Here is a 26,771-nt window from a genome sequence, read left to right as displayed (position 1 = left end):
CAAACAACCTACTCTACCCGGCCCGGGCCGACCCGGTACAGATGGGAATGGCCCAATGATGTACCGTGGCCACACTATATATCAAACATATAGGATGGCTTGTCAGGCCAGCACTCTTTGAACTAAAAAAACAAAATCAAACACCCGCGAGGTGTTTCCTGAGAGTTTTTAGTATACGGCCATACGGGTACACTTAAATCAGCGGCATACCTCTCAATCAAAAGAAAGAAAAAAGGGGGAAATGGACTCATATTCCTGAGCAGTGTGAGCAACGGGCATGCAGGCTGGAGTGCAAGAAGGAAAATTGACTCTAAGGGTGTTGGTGTTATTATCATAAAGCCAGAAAATACAACAAAGAGCCATTGGAGCTCCAACTGAAACGATTGTGTGTTCGGATTTAGCTCAATTGTATTAAAGACCATTTGAGAAAGAATGCAACTCACATTTGCCATCAGATAACATAACAAGTCACTAATTATGAGAAATATGCAGATCAGTTTTACTCCTTCGGCACTATTGAATAATAAGCTATGAAACAGGGTAGATTTTATGCATCAGTTTACGTGTGTGAATGCAGTTTAATACCAACTTCTGTCGATATAACAATGTCCTGAAATACATAAGACATCTAATGTGAACAGAATAACTTTCTAGGAAATAAAACGGTCTTTGACTCATGTTTCCACGTATAAAACTCAAGCCGATTCTGAGCCCTATTCAATGGATTTAGATGGGAGCCAATCCATTCATGACTTTTAGGACATGCAGACTATTTCTAGAGATGAAGGAAATGCTTTTTTTTTAAAACTGCGGCTAACAAAGAGACATTCTTTAAGTATGTCCATGAACATCAAACAGGCAAAAAAAAATGCTTTACAAAGTTTTCTGCAGATCTTATTCATATAGATACTCTTCTTATTCATTAATTATATTAGGACGACTTTTGAATACAAGTGGAACGTTCTTTCTCTTCTAGGAAAAATCCTACATGATGTCACAGCTACTTAACTAAACAACGTCCAATCATATTTTAGCATTCAGAGCAGCTCATCAAGACTGTTTGGCCATAAGGTTTCATATACACTGAAATATGGTCACTGCTGTGAGGGAGGAAGAAGCCATGTGTTGGATTCTGACTTTATGTGTGTGTGTGTGTGTGTGTGCGTGCGTGCGTGCATGCGTGCGTGTGTGTGTGTGTGCATCTTCTCATTACCTGCTGCTACCAGTGCCTGGTGACTCGGCCCCAAGTCTGCATCTTTCCAGCTGATTGGCCACAATCTGCCTCTCCACTTCCAACTCCCTGGTCAGCCGCTCAAACTGGAGCTCCTGCACACGAAAGCAACAAATAGACACATGAGACACAAGGTCAAATTAATGTGTTTTCACTGGAGATTTATGTAACTGTACTGACAAACATGATGACAGATGAGTTTCATCATGGCATGCACAAAAATGATGCAACACGACTGCACAAAAAGAGAGAGAAGATACAAAAGTGTCATTTGTTTAGAGAAATGCAAGTTTATGAACCTATACACACTCAGACATGTGGTCTGTATGATATTGTCATTTTTTAAGCCCACACAGAGGGATAAGCACCACTTTCGTGGGTGATATTTAGCCCCCATGGCACTGTGCCTACAGGAGATGAGGAGGAACCAGCATTTGACTAATTATCCAGCCGGAGCAACGCCATTACTTGCATAGCAATCCAGCTTCAAGCACGGCATCATGAGACTCCAAAGACCTACAAGATCTTCTCTACACAGGGAAATTACATACTCATGCCCTCTTTTTGCATACATTCAAAACGCTTTTAAAAATTAAACAGTGATAACTTTGAAGAATAAAGAGCGTAATTCTTCTTTTCCTGCAAAAACAAAACACGTTTCACTCACCATAACTCACTACCCAGATGGAAGGGTTCTCACCTCGCCTAGCCTTAGCTGTCCCATATAATCATCATTACCACGGTCGATTACATTCACAGCCACACACACACACACACATGAACTGGCTAGCCGCGTGTTTTGTGACCTGTCTATGAAAATCTAGTCACTCTACATCACAAAGACCAGCCTACTTTTCACACTTCTCCTGTGTTCCCTGGGGCTGCACCAAAATTTCCCTTTACACTGTAGAGATTTTCTGCTAAACCCTCCCCCGAACTCCGACTTTATACCCTCCACTGCTCACCTCTTCTGCGCTTCACTTGGAGATATGTGGAGCTTGACTGCAGCAAAAGAGATTGCAGGAAAGAAAACTGTTCCATTATATTTCTTTAATGTAATGCCATTATTAACGGAGCTGAGAAACCTGTGCAGTACAGCAATGAAATCTATTTATATATCACTTAATATATACATCAATCCGTTTTCCACTGCAGATATAGGAGAAAGCTAAGATACAAAAAAGTACTGCATGCACATGGAAATCACATTATTCCATCATATACAGTTAAAGTCCAAGCATTCCTTGGAGGAATTCGCTTTCCCTCCCTCAGAGCTACGCTTCTCTGGTGCATCCATGTGTACCAATTGCTTGTAAGAAAAGATTAGAATACAGAAAGATACACATCAAGATGCTTTATTTACTGCCTGAGTGAAGACAGATTTCAGAGATTGTCCGCTGCTGCAAATGTCACTAATCTTGGCTTGCCACCTCTATGCCTTCTTTCTTCTAAGCTTATAATCCAATTTGGCAGAGTGCCACTGTCCAATGTCCAGTGACTTTAATATGGGCTTGAAAGTTTGTACTACAAAGAGACACATGCAACAAAAAGTGATTCAAACTGTTGCATGTTTCTTTGATATTTCAGTGTATGGTAATGGGGTTGGCCGTTGGTCCTGTTGGTCAAATGGTCCACGATTTTGATTATCTACAGCAGTGAGACATCTGATGCAGCCATAATAATGTCACTTTTAATATTCATAACTGTATCCAGCCTACAGCAGATTGGCGCCCAGCCTGGGTGCCTTACCAAAATCTGGAGAAAGTTTTTACTCGTGAGTTTTACTTTTGGAGCTCTTTGTCTAGCTTGAACAATTGCCAACAGTCCTGCTCTAAGATGAGGTATTACTCTTTGATGCATTGTTTAGCTTTACTTCTGAAGGTTACAACATAAAGAAATGCAGACACTTAGGACACAGATGGACAAAGACCTGATGGGTGATGTGATGACAGAACTCTGGAAGCACTGAAAGGCCCATTCATGCTTACTTTCCATTTGTAAATATTTGTGCCATTTTTGCTGGTCGCATGCAAGTTTTACTGTGCAACACTGCCCCCGATGATTTCAGTTTGTCCATTTGCTGTGCCTAAGTATGCATCTGCAACCTATCCGGCAAAGTCGTGAAATGATCGAACACAAACAAATTTTCTTTGTTTTGATATGCTTGTGTTAGGGTTGGGCAATTGAAAGAATTGATCGTCCGTGGTCAATTGTTGTTTTAGAGAATTTTTTTCAATACTCATCAATTAGTCTCATGGATGAGACATTACCAACTTCAATGCCAAATCAGTGTTTTTTTTAACACTCTTTCTATGTACATATACATATTATACACCATTTAAAAGCCAGGAATAATGTATTTCTAATGATGTATGGCAATCAAGAATAGAACCATCATTGTAGACACAGCAGGTGCTTTTGTGAAATGGTAAATGGCATGTATATGTATAGTGCCTTCTTAGGGTTCTACAACCCCCCAAGGTGCTTCACAACACAATCAATCATCCACTCGTTCACACACACATTCACACGCTGGTGATGGTGAGCTGCAACGTAGCAACAACTGCCCTGGAGCGCACTAACAAATGCGAGACTGCCCAACACTGGTACCACCAGTCCCTTCGACCACCAGCAAGCAAGGCAGGTTGTGTCTTGCCCAAGGACACAACAGCAGTATTCTTTGGTGCAAACTGGGATCAAACCTACAGCTTTTCAATTACTAGACAGCTCACTCTACCTAGGTAGAGCTGAAACTCAGAAAATAATGTCAAACACCCCGTTCAAAAACTCATATCACTAGCTTTGTACATTTACATGCACCAAATATGCCAAATCCGAATCAAATCTTGGTTGATCGGAAATCAAATCTCCGTTTACATAACAGAGTTGTCTTTGCCAAAAAAAAAAAGTAAACAAACGCCATCTTGTCCGCACGTCTTTTCCCTCGCATTGTATTTTCTAATTCTCTAGCTTTGTCTGTGGACTTACGTTTTTATTCCCCCATTATGGACCGCTTCTGTTTACCTCTTGCCATGTTTCCAACTTGTCCTGAGCGACTGCAAAGGCAGAAAGACGTCACGCTGAAGTTGCACGAATGCGCAGTAAGCATTATTTTACTCCAACAATCCAAACAGGTGTGTACATGGACATCAATCGGAATGATGATCGGATAAAACCACCTCTATCAAATGGAAGGAAATTTCATTCCGATCGGGCCGTATCGTATCAGAATATTCTGATTGACATGTTTACATGAATAATTTTTGATCTGATTGGGCATTCATTCCGATTACTTGTACTGATGCAAACGTAGCTACAGACAGAATAGAACCATATTAAAGAGAAATGGTCTTTGCATATCCACAAGTGTTAGATACACAATCCAACATATTTTATGGCTAAAATCATTCAAAAATTCCTCATACTAGCTTCAAACTTTGGTTTGGCATCTTACTGATCCAACTGTTGCCCTCTGTGGAGGAAAAATCACCGGCTATGGGCCGACACGTCAAAAGTCCCGCCCCCCCCCAGCTCCAACCAGTTCCAGCACAGTAAATTGTTGATTGACGCATTAAATAGCCAATAAAACTTGAAAAACAACGAATTCTCACATGGACGTCTCATGGTCTACTTCCCCAAACTGAATAGGAAAATTCTAAATGGAGATGGAGCGCTTCGTGCAGTTTGTGTCAGGCCCACGTAACATCTAAATGTCATCGTCCATCTTCATGTTTTTGGACTGCTGAATACTGCTTATAAAGTTTTTATATATCACCCAACCTTAGTTTGTGTATTTAACATTAAAAATAAATGAGCCCTTGTATGCAAGGCTCACACAGACAGTAATAGATGTATTCAGCATAACTATCCACCACCTCTGGCTAAGCGCTGCAGTAATGAGCATTAGAATACTAATGGGTCCAGCCTTGACTGGTACAGGGCATAGTGTGGAGAAATAGACAGAGCAACAGTCTTTTATTTATTTATTTTTATTTTTTTGGCTGTTACAATGAGCCCATTGGGCCTGATCTGGCAAGGAGACTTGGAGCTAAATCAGATCCTGTCCCCTTGTGTCCTTTGACAGGCCCTAAAGAAAGAGATGACACATGGCAGCGAATCAAGCTAGAAACATACAGTCATATGTCATTTCTATAAGAGGCGGTGACACTCCAAGACCCATCTGCAATGCCCAAAGTGGCTGCAACCCACTGCTGATTCACAATACACAAGAGAGAGGCTTAAACACACAGAAAGCTCTGAGCTACATTAACAAGTTTTGATTTACTGATGCCTCAGAGCAAACCTCCTGGCATATAGTTCCCTTGATTATAGAGGAAAGACAAGCCTTTGTTATTAAACGACAAAACGTATTCAAAGAAAACTTTGAAAATATAGTAATTGTGGATAGAAAAGAAATAAATGTGATATAACATCTCTATAAACTACACATACTGAAAACACACACACATTCACACACTGATGGTGATGAGCTACTATGTTGCCACAGCTGCCCTGGGGCACACTGACAAGAGTGTATTTCTAAAATAAATTTGACAGTGTTGGTTACGTGAGCTGATGAGTCTTGATTAAACCTGTGAGAGCAATGGATGCTTCAGGGTAACAAGAGCTGCAGATCAAGCGCTGCACCCAGTGCATACATTCATAACTGTCATAGGAATTTTGTGCATAGTACACAAGTCAGTCAGAAACAGAAGCTCACGCATGAAGTAGGAAGGAGAGACTCGATAAAAGGTTGCCCATGACAAGATGACAGATGGACACACAGTTAATAATTGCTCTGACTGCCAACTGACACAAACATAAGATGTGAGCTCATTTGTGATGTTCAAATCCATTTAGCATAACCAGTGCAGATGGCTTTCCCGTTTAACCGAAGAAGCTAACAGAAATTTGTTTGTTCATTAAGTGGCAATGAGGCCTGACAGCTCTGCACTCACTGCAGAGATGCAGAGCACTCCAACAAGAGACCAAAACTGCTGCGCAGTGGTAGAATAACAACAGAGGTTAAAGGATTTCTGCAGCGGCAGGGACAGTAAAGCAGGCCAAAGGAGTGAGAGAAAGAGGAAGGGCCTCAGAGCTGGCTGCAATGGGAAATCTGGAGGAGTCGTGTGACGAAACGACATGCAGAAAATACCAAATAGTAAACCTGTTAAAATATTAATGCTTTAGAAAATGGCAGTCTGGACTCAGCTATGGCAAACACACGCATGAAAACAATGTCTAAACCCTTCTTTCACCCTTTGAGCCAAAAACCCCAACTTTTTATTGTCATCTTGGAATCAGTCCTTTATCTCATCATTCAGTACATTCAGCTAATAGGATCATCTTTTTTTATTTTGGCACAAAATGCTGTTGAACTTAGACCTGATCAAGAGAGGAAACTCCAGATAATAGCCCAACCCCAACAGGCTTTTACACTAGACACGATGGGTGCAGCACTTCATCTGCAGCTCTTGTTACCCTGAAGCATCCATTGCTCTCACAGGTTTAATCAAGACTCATCAGCTCACATAACCATTTTCAATTGCTCTGCAGCCTTTCATTTCTGATCACCTACACTGTCAAATTTATTTTACAAATACACTCTTGTCAGTGTGCCCCAGGGCAGCTGTGGCTACATCGTAGCTCATCACCATCAGTGTGTGAATGTGTGTGTGAATGGATGAATGATACACTGTAGTGTAAAGCACTTTGGAGTCCACACTCTGAGAGGTGCTATACAAGTGCAGGGCAGGCTGCGTCCGTCCGCGTCCGTCCGTCCGTCCTTCCATCCATCCATCCATCCATCCATCCATCCATCCCCCGCTTCTCCTGAGTCGGGTCGCGGTGGCAGCAGCCTAAGTTAAGAAGCCCAGACTTCCCTCTGCCCAGCCACTTGGACCAGCTCTTCCGGGGGAATCCCAAGGCATTCCCTGACCAGGCGAGAGACATAGACCCTCCAAAGTGTCTTGGGTCTCCCTTTAGGTCTCCTCCCAATTGGATGTGCCCAGAAAAATTCACCAGGGAGGCGTACAGGAGGATGCCCGAGCCACCTCAACTGGCTCAATACTGATATATATTTATATAAAACTACATATTTATATATATATATATATTTATATAAAACTACATATATATATATATATATATATATATATATATATATATATATATATGCATATTTATACACACACATATATATATATATATATATACACATATATATATATATATATATATATATATATATATATATGTAATAAAATGTTTTGTCTCAAAATTTGTGTGATGTCTGTTTGTCTCAGAGAAAAGTGGGCACTGTCATACATTCAGTGTGTAATTCATTGTGTTCCCTTTCGACAATTGTGTTTTCAGTTTTGCTCTTCAGTGTTCTTTCCATGCTTGGTAGTGTTCACCCAAAAGCTACTTGTGTTTAAGCAACGAATGGTATGTGTTTGTCATGTGAAAATGTGGCTGTGTTTACCAAACGAAAACACGTGTTCCATTTTGGGAACATGTTACGATATGTGGTGGCAGGGTTTTGTTGCAAAGGAAAGCCATGGTAAAGGAATTTGTGTCTTATGTTTGGGGGTTTGTGTGTGCAGTTTTGAAAGAAACGCACAGTTTTGAAAAACGCGTTTTAGCAATCGAAAAAAACTGTAAAGTTAACCAGCAGTTTGGCCATTCTGAGCAATGTTTACACAACCATGAGAGTCATCTTCAGACAAGACTTTTTATTTTCTTCCAAGACTAAAAAGCTACTCACTGCATTGGCTAAGGTGGGTGAGTAATTGGTTAGTCAAAATGCAATAATCATTGCACTCAAGTACTTCAGTATTCTTCCAGTTGAAAGCAAGTATTTTCTAAGAAACGTGGTGACTTAATCATACTGATGGTGCCTTTTAAAATGACAGTTATTAGGAAAAATTCAGCCAAATGGGTTTCAAGGGTGGGAAAGTACGGCTATAGGTGACCCAGAGTGTGAAAATTACATCAGACCACATTTATAAAAACAGAACGTTTATGCAGGAAAAAAGCTAATAAAGCAATAACAGCCCATAATAAAATTGTAAATCACAAAGACAGAAAGAACATAATGTACTTTAATGTCTTACTGTATGGACTGCCGTTGATATTGCCTATCTAGTTAATGTGCGGTCAGATAATTAGAATTTTTCCAATCTCAAAGGAAAATGGTTGCAGAGGTGCCTGGTAAGATAGTAAAATATTACTGATATAGATGCAGTTAAAATGTTTCATGAGTAAAGGTACATGTTGGTTTTATTTTAGGGAAACCGTTTAATTGCAGTATACATTTTTGGCACTACGGGTCTTTCAAAACTATTTTATTGGAGTTCATCAACCTCACATTAGCAAAAAACAATTGTTAGGTTTGCTTAGGCTCCCCAGCCACTTGAGCCAGCTCCTCCGGGGGAATCCTAAAGCGTGCCAGCCGAGAAACACAGTCCCTCCGACGTGTCTCCTCCTGGTTGGACGTGCCTGGAAAACCTCACCAGGGAGGCATCCAGGAGGCATCCTAACCAGATGCCAGAGCCACCACAACTAGCTCCTAACAATGTGGAGGAGCAGCGCTCTACTCAAAGCCCCTCACGGATGACTGAGCGTCTCACCCAATCTCTAATGAAGAGCCCAGCCACCCTGCGGAGAAAACCATTTTGCCCGCTTGTACCCATGATCTTGTTCTTTCGGTCACTACCCAAAGCTCATGACCTAAGGTGAGGATAGATCCGCCAGTAAATCGAGAGCTTCGCCTTCAGGCTCAACTCTCTCTTCAACCCCAACAGACCGGTACAATACCCGCATCACTGCAGACGCAGCACCAATCCACCTATCGACCTCATGCTCCATCTTTCCCTCACTCGTAAACAAGACCCTGGCTTTTAATATCATATTTTCTTCATTTCTGTCTCCAGTCAGTCACAACAGTTCTTCTTGCTTCCAACATCAACTAAAGTTGTTTCACATTTCCCAGCCTTTCTGACTCAGGGAACCTAATCTGAGAATGTTTTTCAACAAGATTTGTGGGTAAAACTGGACGCAGAGCTCAGATTTGATGCTCAAGTGAACGGAATCGTGAGATCTTGCTTTATTCATCTACGCCGCATAGCGAAAATTAAGCCTTTTCTGTCACATAGTCATTTGGAAACTGTAATCCATGCCTTTGTTACCTGCAGGCTGGATTATTGCAACTCGCTATATGCAGGGCTTAGGCAAGCTCCAATAGCACGCTTCCAGGCGGGTCAGAACTCGGCTGCTCGGTTGCTAACATCTACCAGAAGGTCTGAACATATTACACCAGTCCTACGTGCCTTGCATTGGCTCCCTGGCTTTTATCGCATCAGGTTTAAGGTCATCTTGTTTGTGTTTAAGACGTTAAACTCAGGGGCACCTAAATATCTTTCTGAAATCATCCACCAACATGTCCCGGTGCGTTCCCTTAGGTCAGCTGACCAGAGACTACTAACTGTGCCCAGGTACAGCCTGATGTCTCGTGGGAGTCGTGTCTTTTCAGTACTTAATAATAATAATAATAATAATAATAATAATAATAATAATAATAATAATAATAATGCACTGAACTTATATAGCGCTTTTCTAGACACCCAAAAACGCTTTCACACACTCTCACATTCACACACTGCTAGTGATGGTAAGCTACTTGTAGCCACAGCCGCCCTGGGGAGGTCTGACAGAGGCAAGGCTGCCATTTGGCGCCGTCGGCCCCTCTGACCACCACTAACACAGGCAAGTTGGGTGAAGTGTCTTGCCCAAGGACACAACAGCAGGATACCTCTGGCGGGAGCTGGAATCGAACCCATGACCCTCCGATCATGAGGCAACCCGCTCTACCACCTGAGCAACTGCTGCCCCAAGTCTCTGGAATGAGTTGCCAGCTGATGTAAAGCAGGCCAAATCATTGGAAACCTTTAAAACCAGACTAAAAACACATCTGGTCTCGCTGGCCTTTGGACATTGAAGTTGGGGGAAGTAGGCCGGATATGGATTGCGAACTTGCACTCAGGATTTCTTTTTGTATTTTAAATGGATTTCTTATTGTATTTTTAATGGTTATATGTCTGTCCTATTGTGGTGCTTTTCATTGGTTGTACAGCGCTTTGTTTGTCCATTTTGGCCATGTGAAAGCGCTTTATAAATAAAGTTGATTTGATTTTGATTTGATTTAACACTTTAAAATAAGGGTCCTTTTATTAATGTTACTTAGTCTGTTATTAATCATTAATAAACTATTGAATAAAATATTAACAACTATTTAAGTTAAACATATTATGTAACACATTATTAAGCAGACACCCTCATCAGTCCTAGGTCCTAACATTAAGAACACTTAGTAGTTAACAATAACTGTAACGTTAATGAAGGGACCCTTTGTTTATTAATACTTAATAATGTACTAATTTAATACATGGTCCTTTATTGTGAGGTGTTACCAACTTGTGCAATGACATCAATCTCAAAGAAAGGCAGCATGAAAGCAAGGCCCTCAACTCAATGATTTTTTTTAGATGTTTAAAAAAACTCCTTACAGTTGGTCACAGTTGCAACCCAGTGAAAAACTAGCATTAATAAAAAATCTGCCTAAATAATTCCTAAAAACATGGGAAATTTAAAAAGGAAGTTTCAATTTGGCTCGGTAATTAAAATGTCGTTTAAGACTGTCAAGAGTGGTGAATGCTATTAAAAGAGCTGTCATTTCCATTGAAGAGTGTTGCACCCAACACTTGCCACGCAAGAGAATGACAACAGAAGAAAGACCGTCAATAACAAAAACGAGTAGGAGGGTGGCAAAAAGTTTATGAAAAAATCAACAAAACTTCTGATTTTGCATTCTTTTAGCAATTTAGGGTTCACAGCTGTACACCATATTTTAACTTACGATACGTTACACAGAGAACGTTCATGTTTTTCGAAACAGGCTCCAGACCCATTTTTTTAGCTTAGCTTTTTACTGATTACTATCACTTTATAAATAAATTAATGTATTAATTAGGTTATTTATCTATTTATTTATTTATTTATTTTATGTATTCTTTCTTTATACGTGTTATTTTTAAACAGTTTTTTTAACCACTGATTTATGATCAACATTATTTTAATATCTATATGACTTTTTATATTACAATTCTCATTTTAGCTCTTATGATTTTCTATTTCAACCTTAATTTAACCTTTTTCTCAGTGTTCCCTCTGTGGGTGCCCTCTGCCCCGGGGGCGGTGGTCGGCTGAGGCGGCCTGGGTGCTTTCCAGGTGTGCCTGGGTGGAGGTGGAGGTCTCCGCCCTCCCTGCCCTGGGCGCCCTGTGTCGGTGCCTCGGCTGCTGCTGTGGATCTGCTGCTGTCGGGGCGGATGGCTCCCCTGATGACGTTTCCTTATCGTTATCTTAGTTGGTCTGGCTCATCTGATCTCAGCCCATCGTGTATTTTCTTGGGGGGGGTTGCATTTGTGTGCCGGAGGATGAGAGTTGTGAAAGGGTTTTTATCGTCTGACTATTTTTAAAATTCTGGGGATGGGAGGGAATGTGGATATGCGGGGCCTTTTTAATTTGTTAAGCACTTTGAGTTGCATGCATTGTATGATTAAGTGCTATATAAATAAAGTTTGACTGACTGATTGATTGATTGATTGATTGATTGATTGATATTCACCTAACAGTTAGCAACATTTTGCACTAGACCCACCTTTTTTTCAGCTACAAGCTCACAACCTTCAATAAAAGCTCTTTTTATAGTGAGGCTGATATTAACTCTGAGCCACAGCGCCGGTACATCTGAGTAACCCACAAAGGCAATCTGTATCTCTTCGGTTGGAGCAAAAAAGCCTAAAGAATGCAACATTGAAATCGCACAGCCAGATCAACTCATGGAAGACCGGTGAACATACAATTCCACAGAGAGATCAATACTGTTGTGTCAGACAAAAAGAACATTGCTCTGGGCCATAATGAGAGGAGTATGCAATCTAGGGACTGTCAATCCACCGGCTGATGCAGCGAACAAAGACTGCAGTGACTTGTGTGATTACCTCAGGTTCGGTCATTCAGAAAAACTCATCTTGGAAACATTTAGGTAAGGTGGGAATCAGAAATAAAAATCTCATTGGTGATTCACATCAACTTACTAGCAAGCTATGTGGTCTTAAAGGTTCAACATGTAAGAAAGAAATAAGATTACATGCTGTGGTCAGTTTGGGTACTGCAACCCATTTCTCTAAACAAAAGGTTACTAACTCACTGCCTATTTGTGAGTTTCATGGCCGTTGTCATTTACGGATCAGCACCAGAAGATTGTAGATGACAAGCAAAGATGATTCATACACAGAAAGCTGATAAGTTAAACTCACTGCCATATCTGGTGTTAGCACTAGCGAAGTTCCAATCATGGTTTTTTGCTCCCGATCCGATTCAGAGTCGTGTGATTTTAAGAATCTGCCAATACCGAGCCCCGATCCGATACTTTCCAAATGCATTACCATTTACAATAATAAGAAACAAGTTAATAGTAAGAATATAAGTAAAAGTAGCCTTGTCACTCACATTTTAAATCATTTACTCAGTGTGCAGCTGTTTTCACTGAAGGGCATTGCACGGCCCATGACTGTCAGCAGCAGAGTAACTTACTTCTACAAAACACCCTGTAGAGTTGCTGCGCCGTAGGCAGGAAGAAAAAGCAGATGATACAGTGACTCAAGGAGACTAGAGAACTTGACGTTTGCAACCACAGATGCTCATCTAGTGCGATAAATATGCTGCTGTTCTGGCATTTAGGCTGCCCGTAGACTATTTCTTCATTTCTTAATGTAACTTTCAGAGTCGGCTGATTTAGCTGAATTGCTGCAGTGAACTGAGCAGGGTCAGTTATTTTTAAGGTGGCGCATCAGTGTTGAACGCACTACCTTTTCTACCTCGTTAAATGGCCAGTTTGCACACATTACACATGTTTATTACACTCCCTTTGCTTTTCATTTAAAAATACACCTAAATTACAGACATTCTCTCTCTCTTGAGGTGACAACTTTGCTCCGAGTTAGCTAACTGCTACATGCTATGGTGTGTGAAGTCCTGGACTACCTTAGACTGTGGGACTTACAGCGTTGTTGTCTGTGAAACAAGCTATACTGATGTAGAGGAATAAAAACTAAGCTATTGTTTTTCTGTTCGGATCAGAGTATCCCTAGTTAGCACTCTTGGGTGTTGTACAGTAGGGAGCACTTACTACACTTATTACGGTACAATGTGTCCAGTATTAGAGGAAGTGTGGTTGTTTGCCGCCTGTTAGCTTGCTGTTTTAGTTCTGAACGACTCATTAAAGTAAGTAAAACGTCATGATTGACCCATTATTCATTTACTTTCATTGTAATATTGAGTTGCTTGTAATTGAAAATGTAGCAAGAAATTTTTAGAGATGACAATATGCTTCTATTTCAACGTTAGCATCTAGTCTGTTTCACCTGATATTAGAGTAATACAAAAGGATGCCATGGCTTCTTAGGGTACAAAAAATAACTTCTGGGTCGCACCTATTTACTGGCTTGTTTTTTATGCCTGCAGCATTAGCTTGGCTCAGACTCTGCAAACTCACGGTCTCACTGAGTGTAAATAGTTACTATGTCCCATCTTTGTTTTTTTAAAGGAGAAAATCTGACAACCCCTCAGCTGGCTAAGAAGTAAATTTGTTTTATCATAACTTTCCTTCCAACATTATTGAGACATTAGACTGTTTTAAGGTATTTTCACTGTAGAATTCTTACACATTGCTACTTTAACCCCTTTCAAGTCATCTGCATGAGAAGCACAACTTCTGCTCCCCTGAGACTATATCCTCTCTGCATGTTGCAATGATTATAGTTATAATGACATAATAGTGACAGTGATGGTGATGAGGATTAGCAGGCTAGTTGGGAGGAGATTTCCCATGGCTGAGTTCAAAACGACAGGCTAGATCCACCCCTCCTTTGACACCATGTCACATTGAGAGGCGATCATCTTCTCTTCCTCTGTTTCCCCTCATTTCTGTGTCCCAGTACCGCCCCGACAGCCTCCTGTCACGGTGCTTTAGAGAACCACTCACAGGTGACAGCGTCTCTGACTCTATCCATCATGGACATTTTCCCTTCACTCATCACCTTCAATTTCTGAGCTTTTTCCTCTTTTGTCTATATGTCCAAGCACTCTCTTTCACCTGCATCCCTCACCTCTGAATATGCCACCCTCCCTCCCTCTGTTACCCCTCTCCCCCATGGGGTAATTGCTCAGAGCCCGGCTTCCATTTTTATGACTATAATCGAGGCCAGAATGCTTATGCCTCTAGATTTCTCCTTGTCTGTGTCACAGCGGCAGTACCAAGCAGAGAAAGGCAGATAAAAACCCCAAGGACTGGAGAAAATCACCAGTCGATTGTAATTAGAGTTTCTTTTTTGCTTACGGAAGTGGAACAGACACTATCACCTATGGAGAGAGTGGGTTCTTATGACAAGAAAATGTGTAGTAGTAACAACGTGGCTTCTAGGCTTTACCTTGACTCAAACTGTTAACTCCTTCACCTTGGTAAATCCAAATGAAGTTGAAGTTCGCATAATCAAAACAAAAATAATAGTTTGCACAGATATCTCAAGTGAGTAATATCCCAGCCAGCTCATCAAACCTTTAACAATGTATTGAGCATGCAGCACTCAAAGCAAGGTCAGTTCTTTAGTGTGTATGTGTGTGTCTAAGCCAAATTTACCGTATTTTCACGACCATAGGGCGCACCGGGTTATAGGGCGCGGGCGTGGGCACGGTAAAACGTACCGGTAAAACATCTGTGCGGGCTCGGGACTCGGAACATATCAGTGCAAACCAGACATTGTGAAAATTATAAACAGCCAAAAGCATGCTTCACTTTACTGGTCTAGTCCTGGTTCAGACCTGGTTTAGAGCGCACGTGCACTTCCTCACTGCGTGCGCTGACGGCTCGTGCTCTTCTAATGGGCTCGACACACGGGAGGCAACTTCGCCTCTCCTCCGTTCATTTTCAATGAGACATGCGCGACTAAGCGATAATCGCGGGTCTCCCTCCTACTAAAGCCGGGCGTGCACCAGGAGTGCTGCAGGAGGACACATGGGGATTTATGGGGGTTGGATGAGGAAAGCAAAATAAAGAAAGTAAATCTGTGCTTTGTGATCAGTTTAATTTGACATGAACACGACAAGCACGCTTTCTTGACAATCTTTGTGAGTAAAAAAACGTGTAGAAATTAAAACGAACAGCGTGTGTTATTAGGGAAATAGCGGGCGAGCAGTGTTGATGCATGATTGCGCATGCGCCGAGAACGGTTCTCGTACTTTTTGGGTCGCAGCTGCTCGCAGCGCCGCTTCAAGCGCTGATGCGCTGTGTTGAAGTTCAGAATGTGTTTACCAGTAGTTGTTGGATTTAACCACATAAACTTTCCACATGAACAAAATCATGTGTGTGTTATTAATAGGCCTAAGAAAATAGTGTGATTTGAATTGTGTTTTATTAACCCTCTGGGGTCCATGGACGCGTATCCGCGTCTTTGGATCAGGTCTGATTTGGGATGCTGTAGCAGCAAGACTCCGCCTCCCTGAGTTTTGGTTTGAATTCAGCTTTAAAAAGGAGATTATAAACTAAACCCCAGTTTTTAAATTGTGTTAATAGGCAATGTAAAAGCGGAGTTGTGGGCTCGACACACGGGAGGCGACAAACGACCGCGATCAGCGAAATTTGTCGCTGCCGCTTTTATTACCTGACACACGGGAGGCGATCCACGGCAGCGCGCATGTCTCACTGAAAATGAATGGAGAGGCGATGTCGCCTCCTGTGTGTCGAGCCCATTATACTAAACTAAAAAACGACCTATTTTTAGACAATCTGATAACTTGTCAGAACAGCAGTTTAGTAATCCGCGAGAGGGAATGTGCTTGTGAACATAAAAAAACCCCACAAAAACATGAGATCCTTTTGCTGTTGGTGGAAGTCTCACATATTCAATTGATAAAAAGTATCATTGTGTTGCCGAGAGAGAGAGAGGAAGGTATGGAGCTAGGATTGGGACAATATTCAGCATAACTTGTACAATATTCAGCGTAACTTGTACCAAGTTTTGTAACTTTGAACATGTTTCATCACATGTAACTTTGGATTTGTAACTTGTAACTTTGGATTCCTAACTTGTAACTTTAGTTTTCTAACTTGTAATTCTCAATTCGTACTTGTATTTCTTGTTTTGTAACAGGAACATTGTATTTTGTACATGTATTTTTTATTTTGTAAAATCAAACTTTTATTTTGTACATTTACTACTCATTTTGTAACATCAAACATTCATTCAGAAACATGAAACTTTCGTTTTGTAACTAGCAGACTTCCAAATTGAAAAAAATCAAGGTACAAGTTTGAAATCAAAACTCTCAAAACACACATTTCATTCTACAGGTACAAACCTCAAATCTACAGTTACGGATCTTTTTGTCTCGATTCTAGCGTCAGTGGGAGGAACTTGGGTGGAACCAATGAGAGCACGAGTCTTAGCTACCAATCACGTTTCTCGAATTCCTGTCCAATCACTGGGAGAGGAGGGCAGGGTTCTGTCAGAGCTGTAGAGAGAGTTACGACACGGAATGCGGGAGTCACGTGGTTCATGTAGCTTTGAATAGTTCCAAACAGCCCCCGCTGCTGCATTGACTGCAGTTCATTTTCGGTGTTTCGGAAGGATTTTCACCGGTAAGTTGATGAAATGTCAACATTTTGTTGCATTGTGAAGCGTTAGCTAACCGCTTCGTACCAAAATAAGCCAACGATGATATTTTATGTTGCCAGTTTTAGCTAGATAACCTTTAATGAGCTAACTATGTGCAGCTTGTTGGTTGTGAGCAGGAGGACGAGCTGTAGACGGGTTTATTTCAGTTTGTTTGATTCTCTGTTTTAAAAATATTCCTCACAGTTTGAAATGGGTTATAAACTTTTTTCATTATTAGTTTTATTTGGGATTTTTTGTACAATACATTGCTGGTTGCTGTATCAACACGAACATGCATCAGTAATGGAAGCATAAATGGAGAGACCAATAATAAAGAAAATGTGATTGTGAAGACAAGTAATTATTTAATATTTTTCAGTTAATAGCACTGACTGCAACAAACTGCTGAAGCATGAGACAAACAGGATTAAGAACGTAAGAAGATATGTTGTTGCCCAAGCGCAAATGGTGCTAAATTTTCTCGTCGGGCGGCCCAAGCTTTATTTGTCATGTCTTTCACCTCCCCTTGTGGCCGCGCATAGTAGTGTTGGGATACATCATGGCCGCGCCCTGTAGGAAGCCGCCGTATTTGATTCTACTGTGCATGGCACTGCACAGGTTCACGTGACTAGAGGCGAGTTCACTATAAAAGACAGAGTGGAACCACGCTAGAAACACACAAACACACGCAGGAAGACGGCGCCACCACAGGGATGGGATTTCTTGGTGAAACCTCCAGCAAAATGGTTTAAAACGGTGAGGAGAAGCGAGAAAGTTAAAAACGGTATGAAGCAGAGAAGTGTGTGTGTAGGTGGAATGATTCTTGGCAGTTTAAAGAAGACGGGAGGCGCCGAGAATGGCTCGAGTACAGCAAAGCGGAGGAGGTGAAGTATTGCGCTGTATGCCAGAAGTATGCGACGACAAAATCGAGTTTTGTTGAGGAAACAAATAAATTCAAACTAGAATACGTTAAAGACCATGAAAAAACAGCGAGCCACATGAAGGCAGAAAAGACTGCTCTTGCAAATACAGCAATGGTAAGAGAGTCGCCAGCTTCAAAGGCCCTCATGGCGATGACGAAAGCACAGCAAGACAAACTGGAAAAGTTGTTTCGTACGGCTCACGTCATTGCAAAGAAAGGAAGGCCATACACAGACTTCACTTGAATGTGCGAGTAAGTATTATTTGCTTAACAAATATCAAAATACTGGGTTTGATCTGTTGACAAGAACTTTGAGGTGGAGGGACATACGTACTAGTCCACCACTAGCCAAATATTCAGCCTGTATCACAATGGTGCCAGAGACTGACACAGTGCTGGTTGTAAATATGTAAATATATAAAGAAAAGTTTAATATGTTTGTGAATGTGTACAAAATAAAGGTTTATTACATTTAAAATGGTTCAGTTGTTATTTGAACTTATTTTGGCAGCTGACCTGGCGGGGCCAGTAAATTTTCAGAGTTACCGGCCCGGCTGGCCAGTTGGTTTTGAAGTTAATGTCCACCCCTGGTAAGGGTTTGAATAGTAAACTATAGGGTTAACGTTTTATTTTGAAGGCGAGCTCAAAGGGTGAGAAACTTTGTTCCGTTTTTTTTTTCCCGCTCTGGTTTGCTATGCTAGTAAATACTCCGTTACGAGTGATTCTGTTGAAAAAGTTAAGAGTTTGTAAGGCGTAGGTTACGGCGACAGTAGCCCGAAAATAATCCTCATAAAAGAGAAACCAGAGACTCTGATTCATTACTGTATAATCGCTGATATTAGCCAAAGATTCCAGCCATGTTTGCCCTAATAACTAATAACTCCACGGTGTATGACCCATGTGATCTTCAGTAGATGCAATTACATCATCATACATTTAGCTTAACGTAATAGATTTTTTTTTCTCTGGACAAGAAAAAAATGATATGGGCCACCTCTAGATGAAATTTAAATAATTTTACATTAATTATAAATATATAATTAAAAAGTGCCTGTGAGCCATTTGATACACCTCCAGCTCTGAACTTTGTGTGTGTGTGTGTGTGTGTGTGTGTGTGTGTGTGTGTGTGTGTGTGTGTGTGTGTGTGTGTGTGTGTGTGTGTGTGTGTGTGTGTGTGTGTCAACAGACAGCTGTACCAGGGTAGAGAACAGGCACTGAGGTTAAAGTTTGACAAGAATCAACACATTTTTATGCATTTAATCTACTGATTTATGTGTATAATTTCTCAAAACAGCTTGAAGTGAGTTAACTTGTAAATATTTTACAGGAGGAAAAATATCGAGATATATATATCGTATATTGGAATTCAGCAAAAATATATCGAGATATAAGTTTTCGTCCATATCGCCCAGCCCTAATTTCTGATTATAATCGGTCACTCTGAGTTTTTCATGCAGGCTGAACATGAAAACAGTCTCCTACATATATATCCTGCATTAGCGTTTGGTAGAAAATAGATGGTGAAATGCTAGGATTTGAAAATCCTCAAATATCTCTGTCACACTGTGAATTTGCAGTCATGGCCTCGCCCATCTTGGCACGTGCTAGCCCACAGTAAAGCTTTTTTTTTTTTATTGCAGCGAGGAGAGAGAACAAGTGTCTTGGTGATAGTGACTCTATAACATGGCTGAACACATTCTGTTAGCCAATCATATCATTAATAATAATGAGCAATCCTGCTGTTTTCAGCCCACCTCTGCACCAGCAAACTTCTGCATCTCAGAACAGGAGCATTTCTTTTTTTCTCTCTCCCAAATGACTCATAAGGCATTGATTTACACTAAATAACACTTCAAAACATTTAAATCACACCTTTAAGTAAAGAAATGATCATTAAATTTACTACAAAAGAGCACTCAATTAATGCTGACAACGTCAAATGTTTAACACTCTAGATTAGTCTGTCACTGGCACAAAAACACAATGTGGTCTATGAAACAGCTTTGCATTGATACTGGTCAAACTCAATTGACAATCCATTAACATGGGGGTTTTCAGGAAAGCTATCATCCCTGCCATACTCTGTTTCCTCAGCCTGCAGATGATTTACTAAAAATAGGAGCACCGAGGGGCAGCTATGGACATGTGTGTACAAAAGTTGTGTTTTCTCTGGACAACATCGGAGCTGACACAATCGTGGGCCTTACATTCCTGCAGCAATTTTTCCTCCCCGAAGAAGCATTTGAAAGAAGTGAATAGGTCAGAGCCATCAGTAGAACGCACTTTAATGACATGACCTATAACTCACTGATGCCCTCACAACGGATGTTAAGGGTTTGCTAAACAGACAACTAAATAAGATGTATCCTGCAGCTCTATTGAGTGTTGTAATTTAAACCAAATGGGTCCTAAAAAGATGCTTTATCTTTATGCAAAACAAAGTGCTCCAATATGACTTACGAATTAAAAAAATGCAATCCTAATATGCAAAAATATCAGCTTATTGTGGCTTTTTTTTTTGTCTCAAAAAGGCAGAAAAATGCCACTGAAGGAACATTTAGCCACTAATTTGGATAAGTGCTTAAAGGTCAGTGATGTGATTGTGTACAAAAAGAGTAAGCTAGTGTCTGGCTGGGCAGCAGCTGACAAAACTGAGACAAAATTAGGAGAAAGTATTGAGATTTTTAGGCAGAATCTACAAGTTTTCTATACAGTCAAGTCACATGGGGCTTGTGCCACAAGTGCAAACAAAGTGCAACATCCACACAACAATCCTGCAAATTTTTCAATTCCAATTTACTCACACAGTGTCTAATTACATATGTCTCAATTTATGCAAAATTTATTAATTTCATTTTCAGTGTTGCAGATTGCCCACATCTTTTGAAAATGCACAAAATTTCAGCAACATTGTGATATTGAGAATTGAGTCACTCACTGATGTTTCAATGTTAAACCGTCGTAAATGTATCCTATAGAAGTAAATAGATGCACAGAACAAATACAACTCTGCTTGTGAATCATCAAAAGCAGATGAGACATGTCAAAGTAAAAGAACACACTGGGGGACTGAAAGCATAATATGCTGGTGAATCTGCCCTTGTTTGGGCATCTGGGCAAACCCTGTAACTGTTGTGCACCGTGACTAAAACAGAAGAAATCTGGGGAGGCAGAGCTAAGAAATTTAAAGGAAAAAAAGGAAAAATCACTGAAGTGAAAGAATTCTGCCAGTGAGAAGTAAAAAAGAGGGAGAAATAAAACACTTACATGGATTTAGAATAAGCACTTCCCAAACACCCCGTCCCGCTAAGCCCTAACCATGAGTACGGCAAAAGCACAGCAGCCTTGCATGTTTACACTGAAAAGGCAATCCCTGGAAGGTCTGGTTCCTAACAATCACAGGAAAACCATGTAAGCCAGAAAAGGAAACAAAACAACTCAGTTTTCCCCGAGTCTGACCTCTTACAAAGTTTTGTTTGCCCCATTCAGCTGCTAGTCCAAACACAGAAGAACAAACCTTTTATAACCTCAGATCTTAATAAGAAATCCTCCTTAATGCAGGTCTTCAACCACCCGGTCATTCCAAAAGCAACAGCTAAGGAAGCGTACTCGCTCTTCCTGCTTGTCTGCATGGATATCTACTCTAACCGGATGAGCAACTGAGGAATACTGCAGGGAAGGACGTGACATTGACAGGTGCTCCCTCCTACCCCCGTTCTTGCTCATGTTAACAATACACACCTCCCTGCAATAAATCTAAGTCGGACTGCTGATTAATAGCAGAAAACCCAGTTCAATAAACAATTATTTGGGGTTAGCTCGACTAAGTAGGGTTCAGAAATCAAAATATAGCAAAAAAAAAAAAATTGAAAGCTGAATTTCCAAGAATGTGGAAGACTAAAAGGATGCCAGAAAAATGCAATAAAAAGGGCATCTGTGTTTATGCGTGACCAAAAAGGGTGTGGAACGACCTTAAAGTGTCCCGCAGAGATCGAGTGAGTCAGAGTACATGACCCTTCTGTGAAACCCTGCAGGAGTCCAACTTCCTGATTCAAACCAGGCCAGTAAACAATCTTCAACTTAGGGTTCATAATGTTGCTCCCAACAATCTGGAGTTATTCTCATGGGGAAAAAATACAACTTTTAACTATGGGCTGCATGACAGAGATGTAAGTTATACTAACAAAATACAAGCATGACACATAATATGTCACATCTAACAGCCTCACCAGACAAGTTAGAACTCAGTGTACTTCAATAGTTAATGAAATGCAACATTGCTTCATTACTGGAGATATAGCGTGAGTCAAAGGAGCTGCAGACACAGTCAGAACACAGGAAGCTTTACCTGCTCTTTGACGGAGGCCAGGATGTTGTTGGCGGTGTTGTCAGTCTCCATTTTGCGTCCAGTCGAGCTGTCGCAAATGGTCAGCAGGAACCCCTCCTCCGTCAGTGGGCTCTGCTCAGGAGCTGGCATTCCTCCTGTGCGGACACACAGAAAGATTTGGTAACTAATGTGGCTTAGCTAAAGATCTTACACTGACACACACCCGAACATGTGCATGGCTGCACAAACACACTTCGCTCATAAATTAGACTTGATTCAACCCTTCTATTGCATACCTGCAATTGATGCTGAGAAGTGACTCCCAGTGGTCACACACACACACAAAAACACGCACCCACACATGCCATATGGTCCAAATAGAGATGGACTGTCAATGTTTTATGTCTGTGACAATGCAAATGAATGCCATATGGCCTTGATACAGCATTCCACTTAACTATGTATGTGTGAGGTTTTGTACTGTTACAAATAATGTGACACAAACAGAAAAACCTCCGTTTTCTGTACTGATGATGGAAGGAAAATGAAAAATTCCAAAAATGGAAACCCATGGTTGAATGCTGCACAAGTTTAGTCAGTGACACAGTGGGCTCTAATCTTGACTTGAGGAATGCAACGAGGAACTAAAACTATGATACCTGTTTACAGAAAGGGTGTGAAGGGCACTCTGACTGCAGGGAATTGTCAGTCAAATCTGTTGAAAAGTTGTGAATAACAGCTATTATGGATGAAAGAAAATATCAATACACTAAAAACAATCACGATATTTCATGTTATGATACAGGATTGATAGTAAAATTTCATGTCTGGTGCAATTCAATCTCTGACCGCTAGGTGGCAGCAGATTTTACCGCCTTCATAATGATGGATCGAGATCTTGCGATAACACTGGACGTGTCCTGGAAGCTTTCAGATTAAATTTGAACGTGTGCATTTCAAATATCGTCAATTGGTATTGCAATATATCGTATCGTATCCCCGTGTTGTGATATATTGGTATTGCCAGATTAATGACAATAATTGCTATTTTACCTGATGTAGATAGTCATAAAAAGCTTCTGATGCAGAGACTGATTTATTGCTGCATAAAAATGCATTCTGCTGTTATTCCCAACAAAAGTATGCAGCTCTTAAAAGATCCCCAAACACTCAGAGGTAATGTGACTCCCGAGGTATTTTGGGAGTCTCCGCAAAACACTGAGAGCTATTCAAGGTGTCTGGACTGAACCGAGTCAGGTGCCAAACCTTCTCTAAAATAACATTTGATGGTCTGCTACTACAGAGTGGGTAGGTACACACAGAATTTTCCAGGAATCCCCCATTACTCTCCCAGATTCCTTTCTTACTCATTCATAGTTTTGCAGGATGCTACCCTAATCCCCTCCCACCTTCACTGAAGCCTTTGAGACAAGGACAGAGCAGCTCGTTTCCAGAAAACCGAGCAAATGGAAACTCATAAACAGGGACTGGGGAACTGTAGATATGAAGGCTGCCAACACAGTCAGGCTAAATTAAATTATCTTACGCTTTCTTTTTTAATATAAAGGGTGTATAGATGCCGTCATGCATATAAGACCATAAAACAGCCTTTTGACCTTTTAGTAACATGATACGACTAACTTGGCTAAAAATATCACTGCTCAGGATAAAGACACTTAAATTGTGACAATAACTTGTACATATAATATTTCTCTACTTTTGGAAACTTATCGTTAAAATGTTCCTAAAAGTAACAGAAAATACATACAAAAGTGTTTATGTCCATTCACACTGAATTAATTAAAAAAAAAACATAGAAAAACCCAAGTGAACCTACCTTTGACATTCCCCATTACATCTGATCTAGAAGAATATCAAGTCAGTTTGGTTTTGCATTCCCAGAAAACAGAAGCGAAGTAATGACGTGGTTGAAAAGCCATCCCATAGTCCAGCATACTCGTTCCTCAACATTTCACCCCTACCATGAAACGCACAAAACCCTGGTGAAAAGTCTGAAGGCTACAGCTTTGGTATGACGGCCCCTTCATCGGTTCAGGCAGAAAAACAAGAACCTGTGGAAGCCAGCCCAGTCTGTGCAGGTCTCAAGGCTGTCATTAGATTAATGTCTAAGGATCCCACTGTGTAGTTCCCACTGAGTAAATATGACTTCACTCTGGTCAAAACAGAAGGGCAGGCCGGTATTTAATTATCACCATTATGGCTGCCTCTCTGGAGAACGTAAGAAACACACATGGTAAAGCAAGGCTTTATTCCAACACACTATAAAAACATCTCTTTTACTAGATTCTATTTGTAGACTAAGCAAAATCTTCCTTTTATAGGAAAATAATCCTCTGTCTCTGAAGTCTGCTGAGAAAAGTCCTGGTCCGACCCCTCCCTAATTCACCGAAACACCCGATCTGATCTGGTGACCTCAAACTTGTGGCCACTCCTCCAAGCTCCTTATACAACCTCTTTTTGTGTGAAACTTTCCTCACTTAAATGTAGCATACTCTGGAAGACAGGAAGGGAAAAGAAGTGGAGTACTATTTGAAACTGTAACATGTAAGATCTTGCTGAAATCTGTTGAAGGAGGTGTAGCAGTGAGGCGTTTATCTAAATTCTGCCATACTCCCATTAGTTCGTTGAGGGACATGAATCAGTTAGTGAGCTGATCCAAACCAAAATCAAACTGTGCCTTGAGTCACATTCTCCATAAAGCACTGGAGTAGCAAATGCAAAATCTAATACAGGCTGCATTCAAATGCATGGGGGTAAAAGGTTACAGGAAGAAAGTCGAAAGTATGTTTACACAAGATATTTAAAGAGAGAGGAGAGATTTATTGTTTTAAAGCCTGAAAAACACCCTCTTCCAACTCTAATGTTCAGCAAATTAGAACTTTAAACATAGTTTCCAATATATTTGGTCTTAATTATCATTTTCTAAACAATAACTATAAAAAATAAAGCTTTCCTTACATTACAACAGAGCGATGGTTTTTATCTTCTTTATGACCTTACTTTTAGGTTTCTAAACATTTACTCGGATATTTTAGTCTCAACGATTTTAACAGCGGTCTGAACTTTGACTGGGACATTGAGACAACTTGAGATTGATCTTTTTAGGAATTATGCTGTAGATATGCTTCAGATCATCTTCCTGTTGCATGACATGAGCTGTGCAGGGTTTGGATTGACAACATTCCCCTGGTGAGATGTAAACCCTCTTCAACACTGAGAAAAATAAAAAGTCCAGTTGTATTCTTACAATAAAGTCTTGGGACCTGTTGTATGATACAATTTTGTCTCAGGGGTGTTTTTCAAGATAAAGGGCTCTAAAGTTTAATCAATTGAATGCAATTAGGTAAAAATCCGTAACCTAAAACTCGAGGAAAACTGTAGAAATAGCAACAGATTTTGCTCTGTAGGTCAGTCTAGCTACGCTGCATTGTTGGTTAAGCCAATCACAGTGCTCTATATTTTTAGAGAGACGTTGGTCAGGCTTAGCACTAGAACTGAAATGGAAAATGTCCCTAGCTCCCGCTGTAAATCCCGCGGGGAGCACACCTTTTCAGTTTGTGCACCGAAGCTCTGGAACCACTTGCCCCTCCTGATCAGACTTTTCCTCTCTTTCCCTTTTTAAGTCTCATTTAAAAACTCCCTTTTATTCTTTGGCTTTTAATTCAGTCTAACTTATTCTCTTTCTCCCTTTTCTTTTCGATTTGAATTACTCGATTTTAATGGATTTAGTTTTCATTTCTGATTGTTTTTATTGTGTGTTTTTGTTCAGCACTTTGGTCAGCTCTCATGCCGTGTTTAAATGTGCTATACAAATAAACTTGGTATGGTATGGTATGGTATGGCAGAAGATGTGACCGAGAGCGTAGGTTAACAAGGGCGTCGATTAGAAGCACTCATTGTTCCACGGCGCTTTGCAGCGCTTCCGCGTCTGGTGTATTCCGGGTATTATCCAGCCAAGATGCCATTGATGGGAACGGCCCACTAGGCTTCAGTTCAGCTCTCCAGAAACCTACAGGTGGCGGCGTGGAGGGCTCGTCCATCATACATATAGAGTCAATGATTACACCCCATGACCGAGCTCTGTCAATCGGTCTTGGCTTATCTTCATATCTACATTATTAGGACGGCTTGCCAGGCAAAAAAATTGCACATCTATGTAAATTTACAATATACCTGAAACTATAAACCAGGAGACAAGATTCTGTAGCAGAAATATAACTTTATTAATAATTTTATTGACTTCTTCTAAAAAAAACTTAGTAACCTCTACTGACATGCATTTAAGCCCTTTTTCTTCTAGAAGACATTTACCACTGCTGTCTGCTGAAGAGGTACCGTCCTCCAAGTCAATCCCATTATGCTCACAAATCTGCTGACCAGGAAAATTTGTCTTCAAATTTAACTCCCTAAACCACAAAACATCCAGCAACTCAACTGTAACAGACTTACAACCTGAACTGATTCTAAACTGACTTTTCTGCAAAAACTAAATAATTT

General features: G+C 40.6%; 1 protein-coding gene across 6 annotated transcripts in view; it reads right to left on the bottom strand.

The window, feature by feature from the left end:
- LOC107390081 (plakophilin-4) overlaps positions 1–26,771 on the bottom strand; it is a 120,475-nt gene that overhangs the window by 66,072 nt on the left and 27,632 nt on the right. For 5 of the 6 annotated variants that reach the window (XM_015966609.3, XM_015966608.3, XM_070543961.1 and 2 more), the window contains exons 2-3: positions 22,275–22,408; positions 1,214–1,326 (exon numbers count right to left, since the gene is read on the bottom strand). In XM_015966609.3, coding sequence (XP_015822095.1) covers positions 1,214–1,326; positions 22,275–22,403 — 242 coding nt within the window. In that variant the 5' untranslated portion in view covers positions 22,404–22,408. The other variant, XM_054746988.2, reaches the window with a different exon arrangement.

This window comes from Nothobranchius furzeri, chromosome 14, assembly GCF_043380555.1.
Source record: "Nothobranchius furzeri strain GRZ-AD chromosome 14, NfurGRZ-RIMD1, whole genome shotgun sequence".
NCBI lineage: Eukaryota > Metazoa > Chordata > Actinopteri > Cyprinodontiformes > Nothobranchiidae > Nothobranchius > Nothobranchius furzeri.
This window is presented reverse-complemented; position numbering and strand designations above follow the sequence as displayed.